At 34.8% G+C, this 16,563-nt stretch overlaps 1 protein-coding gene across 6 annotated transcripts in view; it reads left to right on the top strand.

Moving 5' to 3' along the window:
* KIF3A (kinesin family member 3A) overlaps positions 1-12,568 on the top strand; it is an 89,900-nt gene extending 77,332 nt beyond the window's left edge. For 5 of the 6 annotated variants that reach the window (XM_025293078.3, XM_025293083.3, XM_044947879.2 and 2 more), the window contains 9 exons: positions 67-75; positions 3,017-3,173; positions 3,418-3,598; positions 3,804-3,914; positions 4,269-4,394; positions 5,816-5,869; positions 6,386-6,454; positions 7,029-7,153; positions 9,556-12,568. In XM_025293078.3, the coding sequence (XP_025148863.1) occupies positions 67-75; positions 3,017-3,173; positions 3,418-3,598; positions 3,804-3,914; positions 4,269-4,394; positions 5,816-5,869; positions 6,386-6,454; positions 7,029-7,153; positions 9,556-9,604 (881 nt within the window). In that variant the 3' untranslated portion in view covers positions 9,605-12,568. The remainder of the gene's footprint in view (positions 1-66; positions 76-3,016; positions 3,174-3,417; positions 3,599-3,803; positions 3,915-4,268; positions 4,395-5,815; positions 5,870-6,385; positions 6,455-7,028; positions 7,154-9,555) is intronic. The other variant, XM_044947878.2, reaches the window with a different exon arrangement.
* Positions 12,569-16,563: the final 3,995 nt, after the last annotated feature.

Here is a 16,563-nt window from a genome sequence, read left to right as displayed (position 1 = left end):
TTTTTCCTCTTCATCTCTGTGCATATGCTTCCTGTCTCCGATTTGCTTACTACTTCTTGTTGAAAGATCAAGCAGGTTGGTGTGATTGATTTGCACTCCACGTGGTACAATTATTTAAACTATAGAGAACTTTGTTATTTAACCACATTACAATTTTTTAATTCATTTTTTTACAAGGTAAGTATCTGTCTTGTATTTTAAAGTATATTTCAGCTTTAGCATTTTTTAAATTCCTTTTTTATTCAATTCTTTTTTAAAAAGCTTATTTCAGTTTTTATTAACAAAGGTATTAGGAACATTTTAGTTTCCAAATTATCTTCTTAAGGAAACAATTCTGAACTACTAGCTTGACAGTAACACATTGTATATTCTAGACCTAATTAACAAAATAAACAATAAAAATAAATATATCACCAGAACCACATGGCATAATCATTTCTCTAAATTCTTAAAGACCTAGTAAGCCAAATTTTAGAAATATAAATGATTTCATATGCAAGCATTTTTCTCCTTTTTTTAAACCAAGGACTCAAATGCCTGGTTATGTATGGCCATGGATACTCATGTAATGAAAATGAAGTTAATTCAATTAACACTTCCTAAAATTCTTCCCTTTAATTTTGCCTTGCCGAAGTTCACCTCAGTTTTGGTTAGAGGATGTGGTAGATGGGAATTAAAATATTATCACTCCTCTTTGGCTCAGTTAAATATTCTGTGGCATTAACATTCTTTTTAGATTTTTTTACCTGAAACTTTGTGTTAAATTTTTACAATTTTAGAAGGTTTTTTTTTTTTTTTTTGATTGGTTGGTTGGTTTGATTCATTAATATATTTTTAAAATCTTAAAAAAAAAAATCCAAAAGTGACTTTTCATAATATCATGCCTTGTTAAAGTTGGTACATATCCACATTTAGCTTACAATAAATGCAATTCATCAGACTAATTCTGGCTAAAATAATATATTACTTAAATATCAGACTTTTGTAACTGAAACTATGTATATATGGTCATTTTTATGAAAATGCTGTGAGAACACAGTAAGATTTTTGCTGCTTAAACATCAGTTTGAAAATATTACCTGAATAATTTTGAATAAGTGAAGCAGTTCAGGCATAGTAGTAATTCATCAGTAGGCATGTGCTTTTGTATCTCTACACATATATATATTTTCTTATTTAGCTGCTTTTTAATGCATTTGGAAACTATGTATTTTTAACTAACAACACAGTTGCAACCCTAGAAGCCTAAAAAATGAATGTATGTGTGTTGAGGGGACCATTTCCTCTATACACATACAGTTTTCACACATACAATTTTTAACATATTTTCCATTTTTTCTTTACCATAATTTTAGAGTCTAAAGGAAATCATAATTATTTTAGTGCATACACTTACTTTATACCTGAACTTACACTTTCCCCCCTCAAATTTCTAAGAAATAGTTACTACTGATGGGAAATCCTTTCTAGGAATTCATTGGGAATAAGAGTTAAATTACTTTTTAATATTACTTTTTAGCAGAATAGTTCAGTGTGTTCAATACAGGTGATTGTGCTAAAAAAGCCAATAGAGTCAGGTCTGTAACCTGACTTTGGGATGCAATGAATCACACCACACCAAAGCATGAATTTGGATCAGTGCTTTTGTTTACTCTTTTATTTAACTTATTCATCTTGTGGCTTTAGTTTGCTCTGGACTTATATTTCTAAAAAAGTGAAGGGTAATGTATTTTAAACCTTTGGGGGTTTTATATGATTTTAACCCAAAGAATTAAAGCTTGTGAATGATTCATCATCTTGTGGTTCCTCAAAGAGTTTATTCAGATATATATATCTCCATCATCTTTATTTTTCAGTTCTCTTTCCTTGTCAGCATGTGGGGTTAGTTTTTGGGTGGAGACATTAACAGTTTATAAATTGTTCTACACTCTTCTGTGGTCCTTTGGGAAGGAAGTTAAAAATGACAGAAAGCTTTCAGGAGAGCCTCAGACCAGTTCTGCGAAAAATTTGATTGTTTTTTCTGAAGGAAAGTACATTTCAAAGAAATTGTATTACCAGAAATGAATTATCTTTAATTCGGTTTCATAACGAGTTTAATAAGCTGGTTTTTCTTTTTTTATTTTTCATTTTAATTTCATGATTTTGAAATTCATTAAATCTTTAGTGAACATTTACTATATATATATATAAACTGTGTTAGGCATTATAATCAAAATAGTCATTTGGAAATTATATTTCTAGCTGTATTATTTGATAATATTTCTACTTATATTTCACACTTGAAATGTTTAATCTGACTTAGGGAGATTTAGGATCCTGAATTTGACATAATAAGTTATTTTAGTTGTTCATTTAAGATTTGATGATATGTCATAACAGCTCAGCAACTAAAAAGTGACTGGTTAATTACTATGTAACTGTTACATAATTAGTATAGCATTACTTCCTTTAAAAGTATGCTATGAAATAAAATACTTTCAAGTAATTTTATCAAGTAAAATTTTTAAAAACCTCTGGAGATATATTCAGTGTTAAAAATGACTTGATATAAATTCTGTCTGATTTTTGTGTGACTTTTACTTATTCGTTCATTTTAATAAATTTTGTGGGAAGGTGTTTTGAGAAGTGACTTGATTTTGTACCTGGTTATCAGAAAAAAGTAACTAAATAATGATACTGCTTTTTTGGTGAAATATGTCATTTGGGCATACAGAGATCTTTGCTTTTTTATTTATTTGGTTTTCCTGTTAATCTCTCTCTTTTCCTACTCGTCTCATTTTCTCTTTTACGTACTTTTGTTCTTAGTTATCATTGCACAGTTGGACAACAGTTTGAATTTAGCAGTTAAAAAATCTTTTAGGAACATAATAAGTAGAAATAAAAAATACTGTTCAGTTGATTTCCTTAAAATGTTGAGATTTGATTTTGTATTCTTGAGGAGTGTATCTTTGAAGGTAATGTGTATGTCTGAAATACTGACTCTGAAGTGATTGTTGCAATTAAATGACTCAAACAGGTAAAAAGAAAGTTTCCCCAGATAAGATGGTTGAAATGCAAGCAAAAATTGATGAAGAGAGAAAAGCACTTGAAACAAAGCTTGACATGGAAGAAGAAGAAAGAAACAAGGCTAGAGCTGAGTTAGAGAAACGGGAAAAAGATCTTCTTAAGGCCCAGTGAGTATTATTGAATTGAGATGAATTTGTGATTTAAATTTCTGGGTTTTTTCTTACAGTATGCATAAGCAAGAAAATTGAATTATGATTAAAAGCAATACTACTACCCAGTTGTGTAATTTGAGAGAGATGTAATTACATTCTTATTTTGAAATTATATATCTAAATTTTTGTTACATTTGGGTAAATTTAGTAGAATAGTACATAATTGATGGATATTGTGTATTCTCATTTTAATTAACAGACAGGAGCATCAGTCTTTGCTAGAGAAATTATCTGCACTGGAGAAGAAGGTAATTGTTGGTGGTGTTGATTTGTTGGCAAAAGCTGAGGAACAAGAGAAACTTCTTGAAGAATCCAACATGGAACTGGAAGAAAGGAGAAGAAGAGCAGAGCAACTTCGTAGAGAACTTGAGGAAAAAGAGGTGATGTGAATTTTTATTGTTGGTTGATGTTTCATCTGAGGTATTTACTTTTATAGTGAAAAGCTGAGCGTCTATAGTCTTAATAAAATTTTAAAGCATATCTATGGATTGCTTTGAAAGATAATACTTGCTAAACATTTATATCATTTGTTAATTAAGCTTTAATGAAGAAAATTATTCTGAAGTTCACCACTTTTTGTCATAGCAAGAACGCTTGGATATTGAAGAAAAGTATACCAGTTTGCAAGAAGAAGCACAAGGAAAGACCAAGAAATTAAAGAAAGTTTGGACTATGCTGATGGCTGCAAAGTCAGAGGTTGATCTCTTAGAAATTACCTGTTATTGTTGTTTGAATTTTTTAGCTTTGATTAAGTATGATTAAGAATCCTAAAGGAGTCATAAAGTGTGCTTACAATTTTACAGAAATAAAATTTTCACCTTTATGTGCAATTTTAAATTTCATCTGTTAAGTTAGTAAAAATAGTTTATTTCAGCTTTAACTACTAATGTGGTGGAGTGGACAGTGATAGTGTTATAATATTCTGTCCATTATTTTTGTGAAAGAACTGGGTAAGCTTTTACAAAGTTTCCTTGACTACTGCCCTGTCAGATGAAATTGTTTTGTATTTAAAATCTTACTTGTCCTTAGTATTTTCATTGATTCTGGTAGATGGCTGATCTCCAACAAGAACATCAGAGGGAAATTGAAGGCCTCTTGGAGAACATTCGACAACTTAGCCGGGAACTGAGACTTCAGATGCTTATTATTGATAACTTTATACCTCAGGATTATCAAGTAAGTGGGAAGTTCTTTGACTTAAATATTAGGTCATTGGCTGGGGTTAAGGACTAAAGAAATGCAATTTCTAATTTAATTAGCAGTAAATGTTTACATTTCAGTTGTTGCTGATAAAATTTTCTTTAATTCCATCACATTTCACTCCAGCTGTTAACTTTTTTTAATATATTATTCTCCGTTTGAGTAACTAAGTATCTGAACAAGAATTCCTCATTCCTTAGGAGGAAGGCCAGATTCATGTAATTCATGTAAAGGCATAGGTCCTATTTATTTTTTCAACATTCTTTATCCTATGAATAGAATAAACAGAACTCCTGTGCTAATTTTTTTTTCCTGTTTATGGATGCTAATTCTGTGCGTTTGAGGTGAAATGGTAAAATAGACATATGAAATTTACCATCTTAACTTTTTAAGAGTACATTTCATTAAGTACATTCACAATATTGTACAATGACCACTACCATCCATCTCCAGATAGATGCTAACTCTGAATACTACTATAGTTTTAAAATCAGAGCCTCTATTATTCTTTTCACCAAATATCTCTTTCCAGTACATTTTAGTAGACTTTAACATTGATTTTTAAATTTTATTTTAAATCTTTGTACAGTTTTAAGAATTGTCTAAATATAAGCTTTAATTTTTTTTCTTTCTTTTCCTTTTCTTTCTTTTAAATCTGTGTACAGTTTTAAGAAATTTGTCAATATAAGCTTAATATTATTTTATTTTTCTCTTTAATTTTCTTTTCTTTCTTTCTTTCAGAATTAATATTTGGTTCACAGTACACTGTCCTTGATGGTCCTTGGATGGCCTCCTTTTATTTACTTATTTTGTAGTTAACTTGTCACCCAGAACAAAATCTAGGACCATTATAGTGACCTATTTTTAACCAAATGGTTTCTCTCTCCCCTCTTCCGTCCCTTTACCTCTTCACACTCAAGGTATCCTGAATCCTAAATTCTTTATTTCCTTGCTTTTTATTTTTATATAGTTTAATTGCATCTACTTATATTCCTTGAAGGTATATATTTTTAAATTTATAAAAGGGACATCGCATGTGCTTGCTCAGTTGCTCAGTCATGTCCAACTCCTTGCAAACCCATGGACTGTAGCCTGGCAGTTTCCTCTTTTCATGGGATTTTCCAGGCAAGAATATTGGAGTGGGCTTCCATTTCCTTCTCTAAGGGATCTTCCCAACTCAGGGATTGAACCCTCATTCTCCTGTGTCTCCTGCATTGGCAGGCAGATTCTTTACCACAGAGCCATCTGAGAAGCCCAAAAAGGGCATCATGCAATACATAATGTTTTGAAACTTAACTTTTTTCACTTAATATATTAAGATTTTAGTTCCATGTTTAAGTCAGTATTTTAAATGTTACTAAATATTAAAAGTAGATCATCTTTGACTCTTTTAAAAGGAAATGATTGAAAACTATGTCCATTGGAATGAAGACATAGGAGAATGGCAGCTAGTGAGTACTAACCTTCATCCTTTTATGAAACAGTTAATGGAATACTTCCTATAGACGGGAGTTGTGCTGGCCACAGTGGGGAGGTTGGTCCAGAGGGTGAATCAGATGATCATCCACTAGGGTGGATAAGATGATTAAAGGTTACAACACAGAATATTCAGGAGAGATGGTGGTATTGGTTGGTGTGTAGGACCGAATGACCTCTGGGTCTACCTTTCTGTCCCAGCATTCAAGTCATGTTTTGTTTTTTTTTTTAAAAAAAAACATTATTTATTTACTTTTTGACTGTGTTGGGTCTTAGTTGCCCCATGGCATGTGGGGTCTTAGTTTCCTGACCAGGGGTTGAATCCACATCCCCTGCGTTGGCAGGTGGATTCTTAACCACTGGACCACCAGGGAAATCCCTCAAATCATGTTTTATGAGTGTACCATCAGAATATCTCATAGTAATTTACCTCATTCATAGTATTAATTGCTAATTAAAATAATTCTCCCCCTCTTTTTTCCTTTTTTGAGAAATGTGTTGCCTACACAGGAAATAACATGAGAAAGCAGACTCCAGTTCCAGATAAAAAGGAGAAAGATGTAAGAGTGCTTTTTTTAAAAAAAAAAAAACAAAAAACAAATTACAGTTGATTCTTTATAAGAATATGGTCACTAAATTGTGTTATCATGATATCTGTTAATCAGCTCTGCTGAAAATAGGCTAATCTGTTGAGAGTAGAGGCTCTAGAATTGGGTGATTATTAGGACAGTTCTGCTTACCTGCAGTCATGGGGGCAGCTTATCATTTCTATATCACAAGAGGGGCATGGAGTCCTCTTCAGAAACTCACCACCTCTCTGGGTCTTGGGAATTTGTTTAGGGACTAGAATGTGTCTGTCCCTCTCAAAGCTGGTCCTAATCTTAGGTTAACAAGAGAAAGCAGCAGCTTTAGGGAAAAACCAACAGTTTTTATTTACTACTGAGGAATTTATAGTGGGTCAGGGCTTCTTCACCAATGATTGGTGAATACATTTGAGATATATGGCATTAGAAAAATATATCTGTAGATATTTATTTGGTTTTGTCTCTGGCTTTTTCCTAGGAGTTTATTCAGCATTTTAAATCTTCCCTCAAATCTGTGTGTTAGAATGTCTTATTCCTTTCCTTTATATAGCCCTTTGAAGTGGACCTTTCTCATGTGTATCTCGCCTATACTGAGGAAAGCCTTCGGCAGTCCTTGATGAAATTAGAGAGGCCACGGACTTCAAAGGGAAAAGCAAGGCCAAAGACTGGGAGAAGGTAAGAACTGTCTTTGGGTTCCATGAGCCAAGGCAATGAGATTTTCTTTTTTTTTTTTTTCTTTTTTTTTGAGATTTTCAAATTAGGTACATTGATGCTAAAGCTGAAACTCCAGTACTTTGGCCACCTTATGCGAAGAGTTGACTCATTGGAAAAGACTCTGATGCTGGGAGGGATTGGGGGCAGGAGGAGAAGGGGACGACAGAGGATGAGATGGCTGGATGGCATCACCGACTCAATGGACGTTGAGTCTGAGTGAACTCCGGGAGTTGGTGTTGGACAGGGAGGCCTGGCGTGCTGCGATTCATGGGGTCGCAAAGAGTCAGACATGACAGCAACTGAAGTGAACTGAACTGAAGGGAAATTTAATTAACATGATAGTGAAAGTCACTTAGTCATGTCCAAGTCTTTGCTACCCCATGGACTGTACAGTCCATGGAATTCTCCAGGCCAGAGTACTGGAGTCGGTGATCTTCCCAACCCAGGGATTGAACCCAGGTCTCCCTCATTGCAGGTGGATTCTTTACCAGCTGAGTCACAAGGGAAGCCCAATTAACATGATAACTATTTAACTAAATAATTCAAGTCCTTATGTAGTTCGGATTTGAGTGAATAAAGATCTGGCTAAGGAAATAAGGTCTTCAACTTCTTTAGCCCTCCTGACTAGTAGAATTTATTTCTAATTTACTTTCTTCTTTCCAAATGTGTAATAAGGCAAATTCCTCGATCTTTGTATTAATTTTTCTAGTGAGATGCCAATTAATTTGCCTGGTTAGACTCTCAAGGTATTGTATTCAACTGATTCATTTTTTCTGTCATGAACATTGCCTCAGGAACCTTGATTTCCTCAGTTACCAGTTAAAGAAAACTTCTCTGACTACCATTCCCTCTCCTTTGTGGTCTAGTTTTGACTGTTGAGTAGTTTAAATGTATTGTAATGTAGCCCAGGAAACCAGGATATGAAATTGCTGGGCTGGAGCTTGTTTATTCTCTCCCTTCCTTACATCAAATACTGTTCAGCTTAATCAAACTGACTGTAAGACTTTGGGCCTAAAATGATAGGAAATAATAAGCTTTTATTTTTCCCTACTTTGAGTACATAGCCTTCATCCTACATGTAACTCAAAAGTCTTAAGTTTTAATGTTTTTGTGTTACATAATCTTATAGGCATAACCTAACTTTTATAAATTTTGGAAGGAGAAATCACATATTAAAAGTATACAAATTTTTACGTTCCCCAGCATTTAGATGTCAGACATGAAAAGCTTTTCATATGCCAAAGGAAGCTATGCATGTATTATTAATGAATGAAGCAAATTGGTTCAAAGAAATACAAATTCCTCTAGATCATTAAGTTTTTCACTTTTAATGGAGGTGTTTTCCTCCTAACTTTACAGTTATTAAAAAAAAAGTAACAGGTAAGTGTGATGATAAATGGTAAGACAGCTGGCCTCAATGTAGGAGAAAAATAGGCATTGATGTGCTGGGATAAAATGGAACAGAGTGTGGTCTGAGGAGCTGCTACCCTGTTTCTAGTGAGTTTGGGGGAAGAGGGCCCATTGTTTCTGGATCTTCCTATGTCAAAGGAGAAACCAGAAATAAGAATTATTTATATGAAGTCTCTGTTTTTAGTCACTTTTAAGAAACTATGTGGACTTAAAACAGCCAAGCAAATAATAAGATACTTGGATATAGATTTCAGAATACTCATTTTAAAATAATGTACTTTTTTGTTAGTCTAAAAAAAAAAAAATGTGAGTGAACATTAGATGAGCCAAACCCAGCACCTCTGTGTACCAGAATTAGCCTGCTGTGTTATTAAAACAGTAAATGGCCATAAATATAGACAAATATGCACATTAAATGGTTTTTTGATATTAGGTTACATTACTTGATAATGTTCAATGTGATGTTCCTCATTAGAAACACATAGTTCAGTGTACTAAGCAAAACTGCAATAAACATGATACATTAATGGAGCATTTCCATCAGTTCCTACACAGTCATCTATGAGGTGTTGCTTCAGGTGATTTGTGGCTCTGATTTTCACTGAATAAGCTGGAACCTTTAGCACACTCCAGAAGAGATAATCAAGGAGTTCAAATCTGGCAGGCATGCAGACCACTCGGCCTGTCCACATTGTCTAGTCTGATTTATCATTTACTCATTCCCTCATCACTGTGGGTGGTGGAGTGCAGTGCCATGCTCTTGGGCTCACTCTAAGTGATTTGCCCTAGCCTGAAAAGGCAGGCATTAATTGATCTCTTAACATAGCATGTCAAACCTTGACTGGTTTCTAGATTCTCTGGCTGCTTGATATTATCTACTACATAATGTAAAGTGTTTGTACTTTTGTCTTTTAGGGAAGCATTCATGTTTTCTTTTTCTCTTCTCCAAACAGAAAGCGTTCTGCAAAGCCTGAAACTGTAATTGACTCTTTACTTCAGTAAACGTTACAGACTTAAAGTCAAAATAAAAATTAGTGATATTCTCATGCCTGGATACAATATTTAATTAAAACATTGAAGATTTTTGTGTAATTTCCAGTAATGCAACTTGTAAATCGTGGAGTAAGACTGGAACTAATAATTTGCTTAATATCTTTTAGTCCATATATATTAAGTTAATATAACATTAAAATTGTACCACTGGTAATTGTTCAAATTGTCATAATTACTTTTTCAACTTATACTGTGCAGGGAAGTTGAAGGAGCAGTTCATACTATAGAGAGTTGCAGTTTAAATGTATACGTAAGTCTACTAGTGATTTACTCAACTACTATCTATTTAGATAACTGGACAGATATTCAAAATAGAAAAAAAAAAAAAAGAATAAGTCCTGTTTTGCACATAGAAAGCTGCAGGTCTAGTTGTCCTGTGGTTTCCTGTTACATATGAATATATGGGCTGCATATCTAAGAAATAATGGAATCCTAACACCCACCTGGCCTTCTAAAATATATTCTAATTTTTATACTCACATTCATTGCATTTAGTGTATGAGATGGGTGATCTTATTGATCTATAGAACACTGTTACGATTTGATAGTCTAGAAGTATACATGTTTAAGAAACAAAAGCTGAAAATAATGTTTCATCTGGACCTCTCTTGACCTTTTCTGCCACTTTAACTTCAGGTCAAAAATTTTGTTTGATTTCATGTTTCTTGAAACATTGAATTTGTACCTAAATATAAAGGAGTCACCCAGTTACAGAAAATTAAGAAACTAAATATTGGTCACTAATATTTGCCTCTGTAGGTATTATTTTTTAAATTCACTTTGAAGCTTGATTAACAGATACTGTCCTGTGTCTGACTTCTAAATTTTGATGTCAATTGCTCTGTCTCTCCCAATTGAGAAAGATCTCCATTTTCTGGAAAATACAACCAAAGCAGGAAAAATACCTTTTAATTCTTTGCCTTTAAAACACTTTGTTTTGTCTTTCTTCTTATTTTATAAAGAAAATAGTCTTCCCTGAATTTCTTCCATTGACAATTCCAATTAGACCATACCTCTAAAATAAAAATTATTTTTATTTTATAGTAAAAAAGAAAAGTTGTCATAGATAGAATTATTGTTTTTTTGTTGGCTGCTTGTAAAATTTTTATTTTTTTAAGTTATGCTACTCTAAAACCACTATATATATATATATATTTATTTATCTTTTATGAGTTTTAAAATTATGTAATCACCCCTGAAATACATTGGCTACACATTTTAAGACTGCATAAATTAGTAAGTTTGGTTAAATATTGTTTTACAATTACAAAGCTATGTATAGAATGGGAGTGAAGGTAGCATACTTGTGAATTGTGTAAAAATGTGTCCATAAACTTAAAGTACATTTCAAAGGTGATGTAATAAATATCTTATGTATGGTGAATTTTTTCTAGGTAAGAAGAATTGGATTTAACTAACAGCATTTTCTTTGTGATGTGCAAGATAGTTAGACATTTATAACTTTGTGGGGCATTGTTTAGATACTGTGAAGACTTGAGGTGAACTTATGTCTTGTAAAAGCTTTGTGTAACCAGAATATCTTGGGAGTTATAGATGCACATTTAAACCTATTAGTAATTACTCTAGAGAAATCTTAATTTTACCAGTAGGAAAAAAAATGACTATGTCTTTTATTTTTTTTAAAGTCCACAGGTCTAGCCTTTAACCATCCATTTAATAGAAAAGGGATAACTTTTGCATTAAGCTTTAAAACATTAAGGAAAATTTAAGTCATCATCTTAGATATTTTTCTTTTCCATGTCACTGCAGTAACAAAAAGAAAGCTATAAAAAGTCAAAACATTGATAAATTTTAAAAATAGGCTGCTTTAGCATTACATTAGAACTGATATCAAGATTAGATATTGGAGCCAGGCCTGAGTACCCATGTGAAAGCATGGGAACCTAGCGTTAAAGCTGTTCACTTAGCTCCAATCATAGCAGTCCTGTGGTTCCTTCACATTTACTTTGTGCCATTGTCCACAAATGAAATATTTTGTAACTTTAGTGTTAGTTTCATGAAAAGATAGATAAATTTGCTCATTATTTGAAATAAGCATTTAAAATGAGTGTCACATATAAGTAGGTTATTGAATGTGAATGGCGATTTTTTTCTCTTTAATTTAAAAAAGTAATATTTATTAAGAGGAGCCTTGGTAGAATGTTGTTTGTGGTATGTTCTTTAGTAAACCTTGCAAATATATGTAGTAATAACTGAGATATTAAAATATGATAGTATTCCCCATTTCTGTTTAGATTCTTGTGAGGTGTAGGGGTAATTAAGGTGGGAGGTTTACATCCATGTGTTCGTCCCACAAGTAGAATCAGTTTCACATGCTGTGTCATCTATTTTTTGAGAAAAGAGGACCTTTTTTTTGCTGCACGAAATTTAAGGTTACTTTGGGGGAGAGGGTGGTGCTACTTCAACTAACATATTTTTTTAAATTATGATTGTAGCTTTAGTTTGTTATGTTTCTTTTTCATCTTTTAATAACATTTTTCCCTTAACTGTTATCATAAGGAAAGTCCCTCCCTTTCCTGCAGGGCTGTAAATTAAAGGATGGGTAGAGTTTACATTTAAGTACGTCAGTGTCTGCCCAGTTTATTAATGTATGCATCTGTGTTCCTTTTTAGTTACTCTTTGATATAAATGCTAGACTAAAACATAGATCTTCCTAGTGCCTTTGAACTTCTACTGTAGTCTAATTTAAATCATCAGTAACTTCAATAGCATTACTACAATATTGTATACTGGCCAGAATTACAAATTGTATGATGAGTTTGTTGTATTAATTTCAAAAGCCACACTTTCACTGTATTTTATGTATAAATTGTAATTGTTCAAGTTGTATATATTGATATTGTATGTATACATACAGCATGCTTAAGTAAGAAATAAAAATCTTTAGCCTAATGCCTGTAATTGTGGTCTGCTTCTTTACTCACCTGTTTTTGTGTTTGCGTCCACCTTGATCTTAATAATTAATAAGCAGGTTCTTTGTGCTTGACATCTCAATTTCATGAGGTTAAGAGAAGCCTGTGTAGTTTTGTACCAGAAACTCTTAATGTTGTGGGCCTTTAAACAGAAGTCATCATGATACAGAAACCTGGGAGAGATGTTTTTAAAAATGCTTCTCATTGATAAAAATTTATTTTCACCAAAAAAAATTTAAGTTTTATTCTCCTTGTCATTAGGTATTTGAGAACAGAAACAAGTCTATATGGAAAATGTATCTCACTAAAAGATAAAAGACATATCTTAGTGGTAACGGTATCATCATCTCTTTCAAAAACTTAATTTGCTTAAAATATCTCAAGCCATAATATTGCTTGAATTATTGTTAATCATGCATTCTTTTCACAAACACTTATTGATTATTAGGCAGCCACAAGAAGTTCACAGTGGACATTACAAAGTTTTGATTTGTCGGCAAGTTTCAAAGGATTTCCGTGTGCTTTTTGTATAGAGAAGGGGACTCCTCTGGCCATTTTAGGTCTTGCTCTCTCGCTCTTCCCAACTGCTTGTTGGTGTAAAACTGCTACACATGTGTAGAATATGAAAGTAAGATTAGAGGCCTGCCATAGTGTAAGCAAGAAAATCAGTAGTGTACCGTCGCACTCGCTGCCCCTCCTCCCCAGTTGAATTCTGGAGCTATGATACTCACTTTGACCGAGCAACACCACTGAGGCACATCCTCAGGGAGCCTGTTGCTGCTTGTGTTGTCAGGATGCTGCTGAGGTCATTGTTCATCCCGCCTTCCTATGAAGACCCTCGAGAGTCTGTTTTAAATTCAAGTACTAAAAACAGAGCAAAATAAAAATCCCAAGTACCAGCCTAAGGTACCTCAGTTCACATGTGCCTACAGGAACTGTTAACACAGTTCTGAAGCTGCAGCCTAAACTTAAAGTGAGCCTTCTAAACAAGCTATAAGATTATCTGAATGTCTCATTCTTAAGCTGTTTCATTTGCAAAGCAAATCAAGTATTCAGTCCTCCTTCGGAAGTTGAACACATGTGTGGGAAAATGATTATGAAGAGGCTACTTCAAAAAGAACCTGTTTCCTCTTTGCATTTATCTTGGGCTTCCTGTGACCCAATCTTAAAGTTACTTTTATCAATGTTATCAGAACATCACTTTGTCTTACCCAAACACGTTTATGGCTCTGACTAAAGAATATGACAGATCAGACATTCTTCTACACCTGCTCCCCTCCCCCACCCCTCTTTAGAGGCCTGGGGAAATTTTAGTTTTTAATCAAAGACTTTATTTCTCCAGCTTTACAAAGGAATTTAACTGGGACTTTACAACTGAATAAAATATTTCTCAGAGTTGATACCAATCTTAACAAGAGGATATTGCCTAACCCAACCTAAACTGCTAGAGTCATTACAGAAATATTATGTTGACCTTGATTTCTATTCCATCATGGGTTATGCCGCCCAATCACCAGGTGTCTTCTGCATTTACTGTGGACCCATGCATGGCTCATGGCCATATGAGTGGAGAATGACATGTCAAGGGCTATAGTGAAGGAGGGTGAATGGTGAGCTACCAGGCACAGCATTCCTCCCTAGCAGCTGACCCAATGCCTAGCACATGTCTGTCTGACTGGAGAGTCAGAAAAGGTTCGTCCCAGAAGTGCTGTTCAAGGTGTTAAAGCAGTGGAATGGGTGCGGCAAGGCATTCCAGGCAGAAGGAGTAATGTGAGTATCATGTGCATTGGTGGCCTGCTTGAAGTAAGGCAAAAGAGGTAGGGACTGATGATCCTGAAGAGGAAAGAGACAAGGCAGGATCTAGTTGTCGAAGAGTTTTCTTTAAGCAATGAGAAGCCACAGAAGGATCTTAAGGGGGTGACTCACATTATTTGTGTTTTAGAAAAACAACTGCTGAAAAGATTGTGAAGGATTAGATTCGGAGGAGCTGGGAGAGCAGATGATGTACTTATTTGTGCCTTGGAGGCTGTTTCGGTCATGGGCCAGAGGAGCCAACCTCCTCCTCTTCTTGCTGGCTGTCTTGCCCTCAAGACCAGCCCCTAGGCTGAGGGAACCTATGTATCTTTACTTTTCTTTACTGATGTTGCTAACAGGTACCCAGGTATGCAGTCACCACCTGAAACATCTGAACATGTTTGTGTTTGGTTTAATGCTGGCTACTAGAAAGCAAGCAAGGAAGAGACAGCCTAGAGACTGAACATTGAACAAGGAAGAAGTTGACATGAAGGATGGATCAAAAGAAACACTAGAGCTGAGGAGAAAATTTCTTGAGTGTTCAAGGGCAAAGGCAGCTAACTAGGAGGTTTGAAAACTCCACCTGGGAATGGAGCTCCAGTTGCACTAATCACTTGAACCAGGAAATCAGCTCCGAGACTAGGCAAAGTGCTTGCTTTGCTCTCAATGGAAGGTGGTAGGAATTGCAAGGCTAACCTTGTATGCTGAGAGGCCAGGCCATGAGAAAACTGTGCCCTGCGCTTTGCCCTGAAATGCTGCATTCTCAGGTGATTTGGGCACCCTAAGAAGCTGACCAAGAGGACCTGCCGAGAAGGGTGGGGAAAAGTCAGGGCACTGGCGACTAGCAACAGGAGAGCCCTTGGTGCACTTTTATCAGAGGCTGGCATTTCTAACTTGGTTTCAATGAAGATCATTCAGCTATAGATTTGAGCAACCTGCTGTTTCTTTGACTTGCTTATGCAGTAAGGATTTATTATCTAGAATGCCAGTTAGAGAGAGATGCTCATAGGTAAAGGTGGAGGTAGGATCAGCCCGAGCTGGCAGCGTCACACATTCCATGTGTAGACAAGACGCACGTCCCATGAAGTAGGTGTGGGCTGTAGCTAAGTTTCCTGAGTGAGCGTGCTTAAGCGATTAGCATCTCAACTTTCACTTAATCCTGACGTTTCTCTGCTTGCCCTTCTTACGTGTGTCCTCCTCGGTTCACGTTCTCTCACTCCCTTGGTAAACCCCAGTGCTTACTGTTGGATATTTCCATCCATGACAGACAGACGTGCCTGGAGCCTACGTGCGACCCTTCCGTGGCCTGTTCTCTTTGTTCCGACTGCCTTTCTTTTTACCATCCTGGCCTCATACACAAACTATAACCCACAAGTCATATCCTGTGGCAGACTACAGCTCACATTAGCCATTGAATGCAAATGAATTAAAAGTTTTCACTGTGGCCTTAGAAGGCTCCATGACTCTCTTAGTTACTTGTTGCCCTTGGCATGCTGGTATTTTATGTGGGCAGGGTGAAACTGGCTGTGGTCAGGGTGAGACTTTAAGCTTTTGATTTGTTCCCTTATTTTGAAAGGGTTAAAAAGATGTTACATGTTTTGGTATAATTTTAGTACTAGTATTAATTTTTGTCATATGTGTGTGAGCAAGAATGAAAAGAGAATGCTCATTCACTGTTACTAGATCCATATTCTTGCAGACATGTCTTTAAAGGCAAATTTCAATGACTTGACATTTGGTTTTTGCCCTTTAATTGCTTAAAATAGCAACTTTATTGAGATATGTCACATACTGTAAAATTCATCCTTTTAAGTATATAATTTAGTGGGTTTTAGTAGTTTCACAGAGTTGTACAGCCATTATGACTATCTAATATCAAAGCATTTTCATTACTCTCAAAAGAAAGCCTGTATCTGTTAGCAGTCATTTGATCTTCCTTCATCCCCTCAGCCTCTAGCAACCAGTATTCTTACTTTTTGCCTCTGTGGACTTACCTCTTCTGGGCATTTCTTATAAATGAAATCATACCATATGTGGCATTTGTGTCTGGCTCCTTTGAATTAGCATAGTGTTTCCAGGCTTCATCCATATCGTAGCATATGCCAATACTTTTCTTTTTACTGCCAAGTAATATTTGTTTGGCTATACCATATTTCGTTTATCCATTCATCAGTTGATTGA

This window comes from Bubalus bubalis, chromosome 9 (assembly GCF_019923935.1).
Source record: "Bubalus bubalis isolate 160015118507 breed Murrah chromosome 9, NDDB_SH_1, whole genome shotgun sequence".
NCBI classification, from domain to species: Eukaryota; Metazoa; Chordata; class Mammalia; order Artiodactyla; family Bovidae; genus Bubalus; species Bubalus bubalis.
This window is presented reverse-complemented; position numbering and strand designations above follow the sequence as displayed.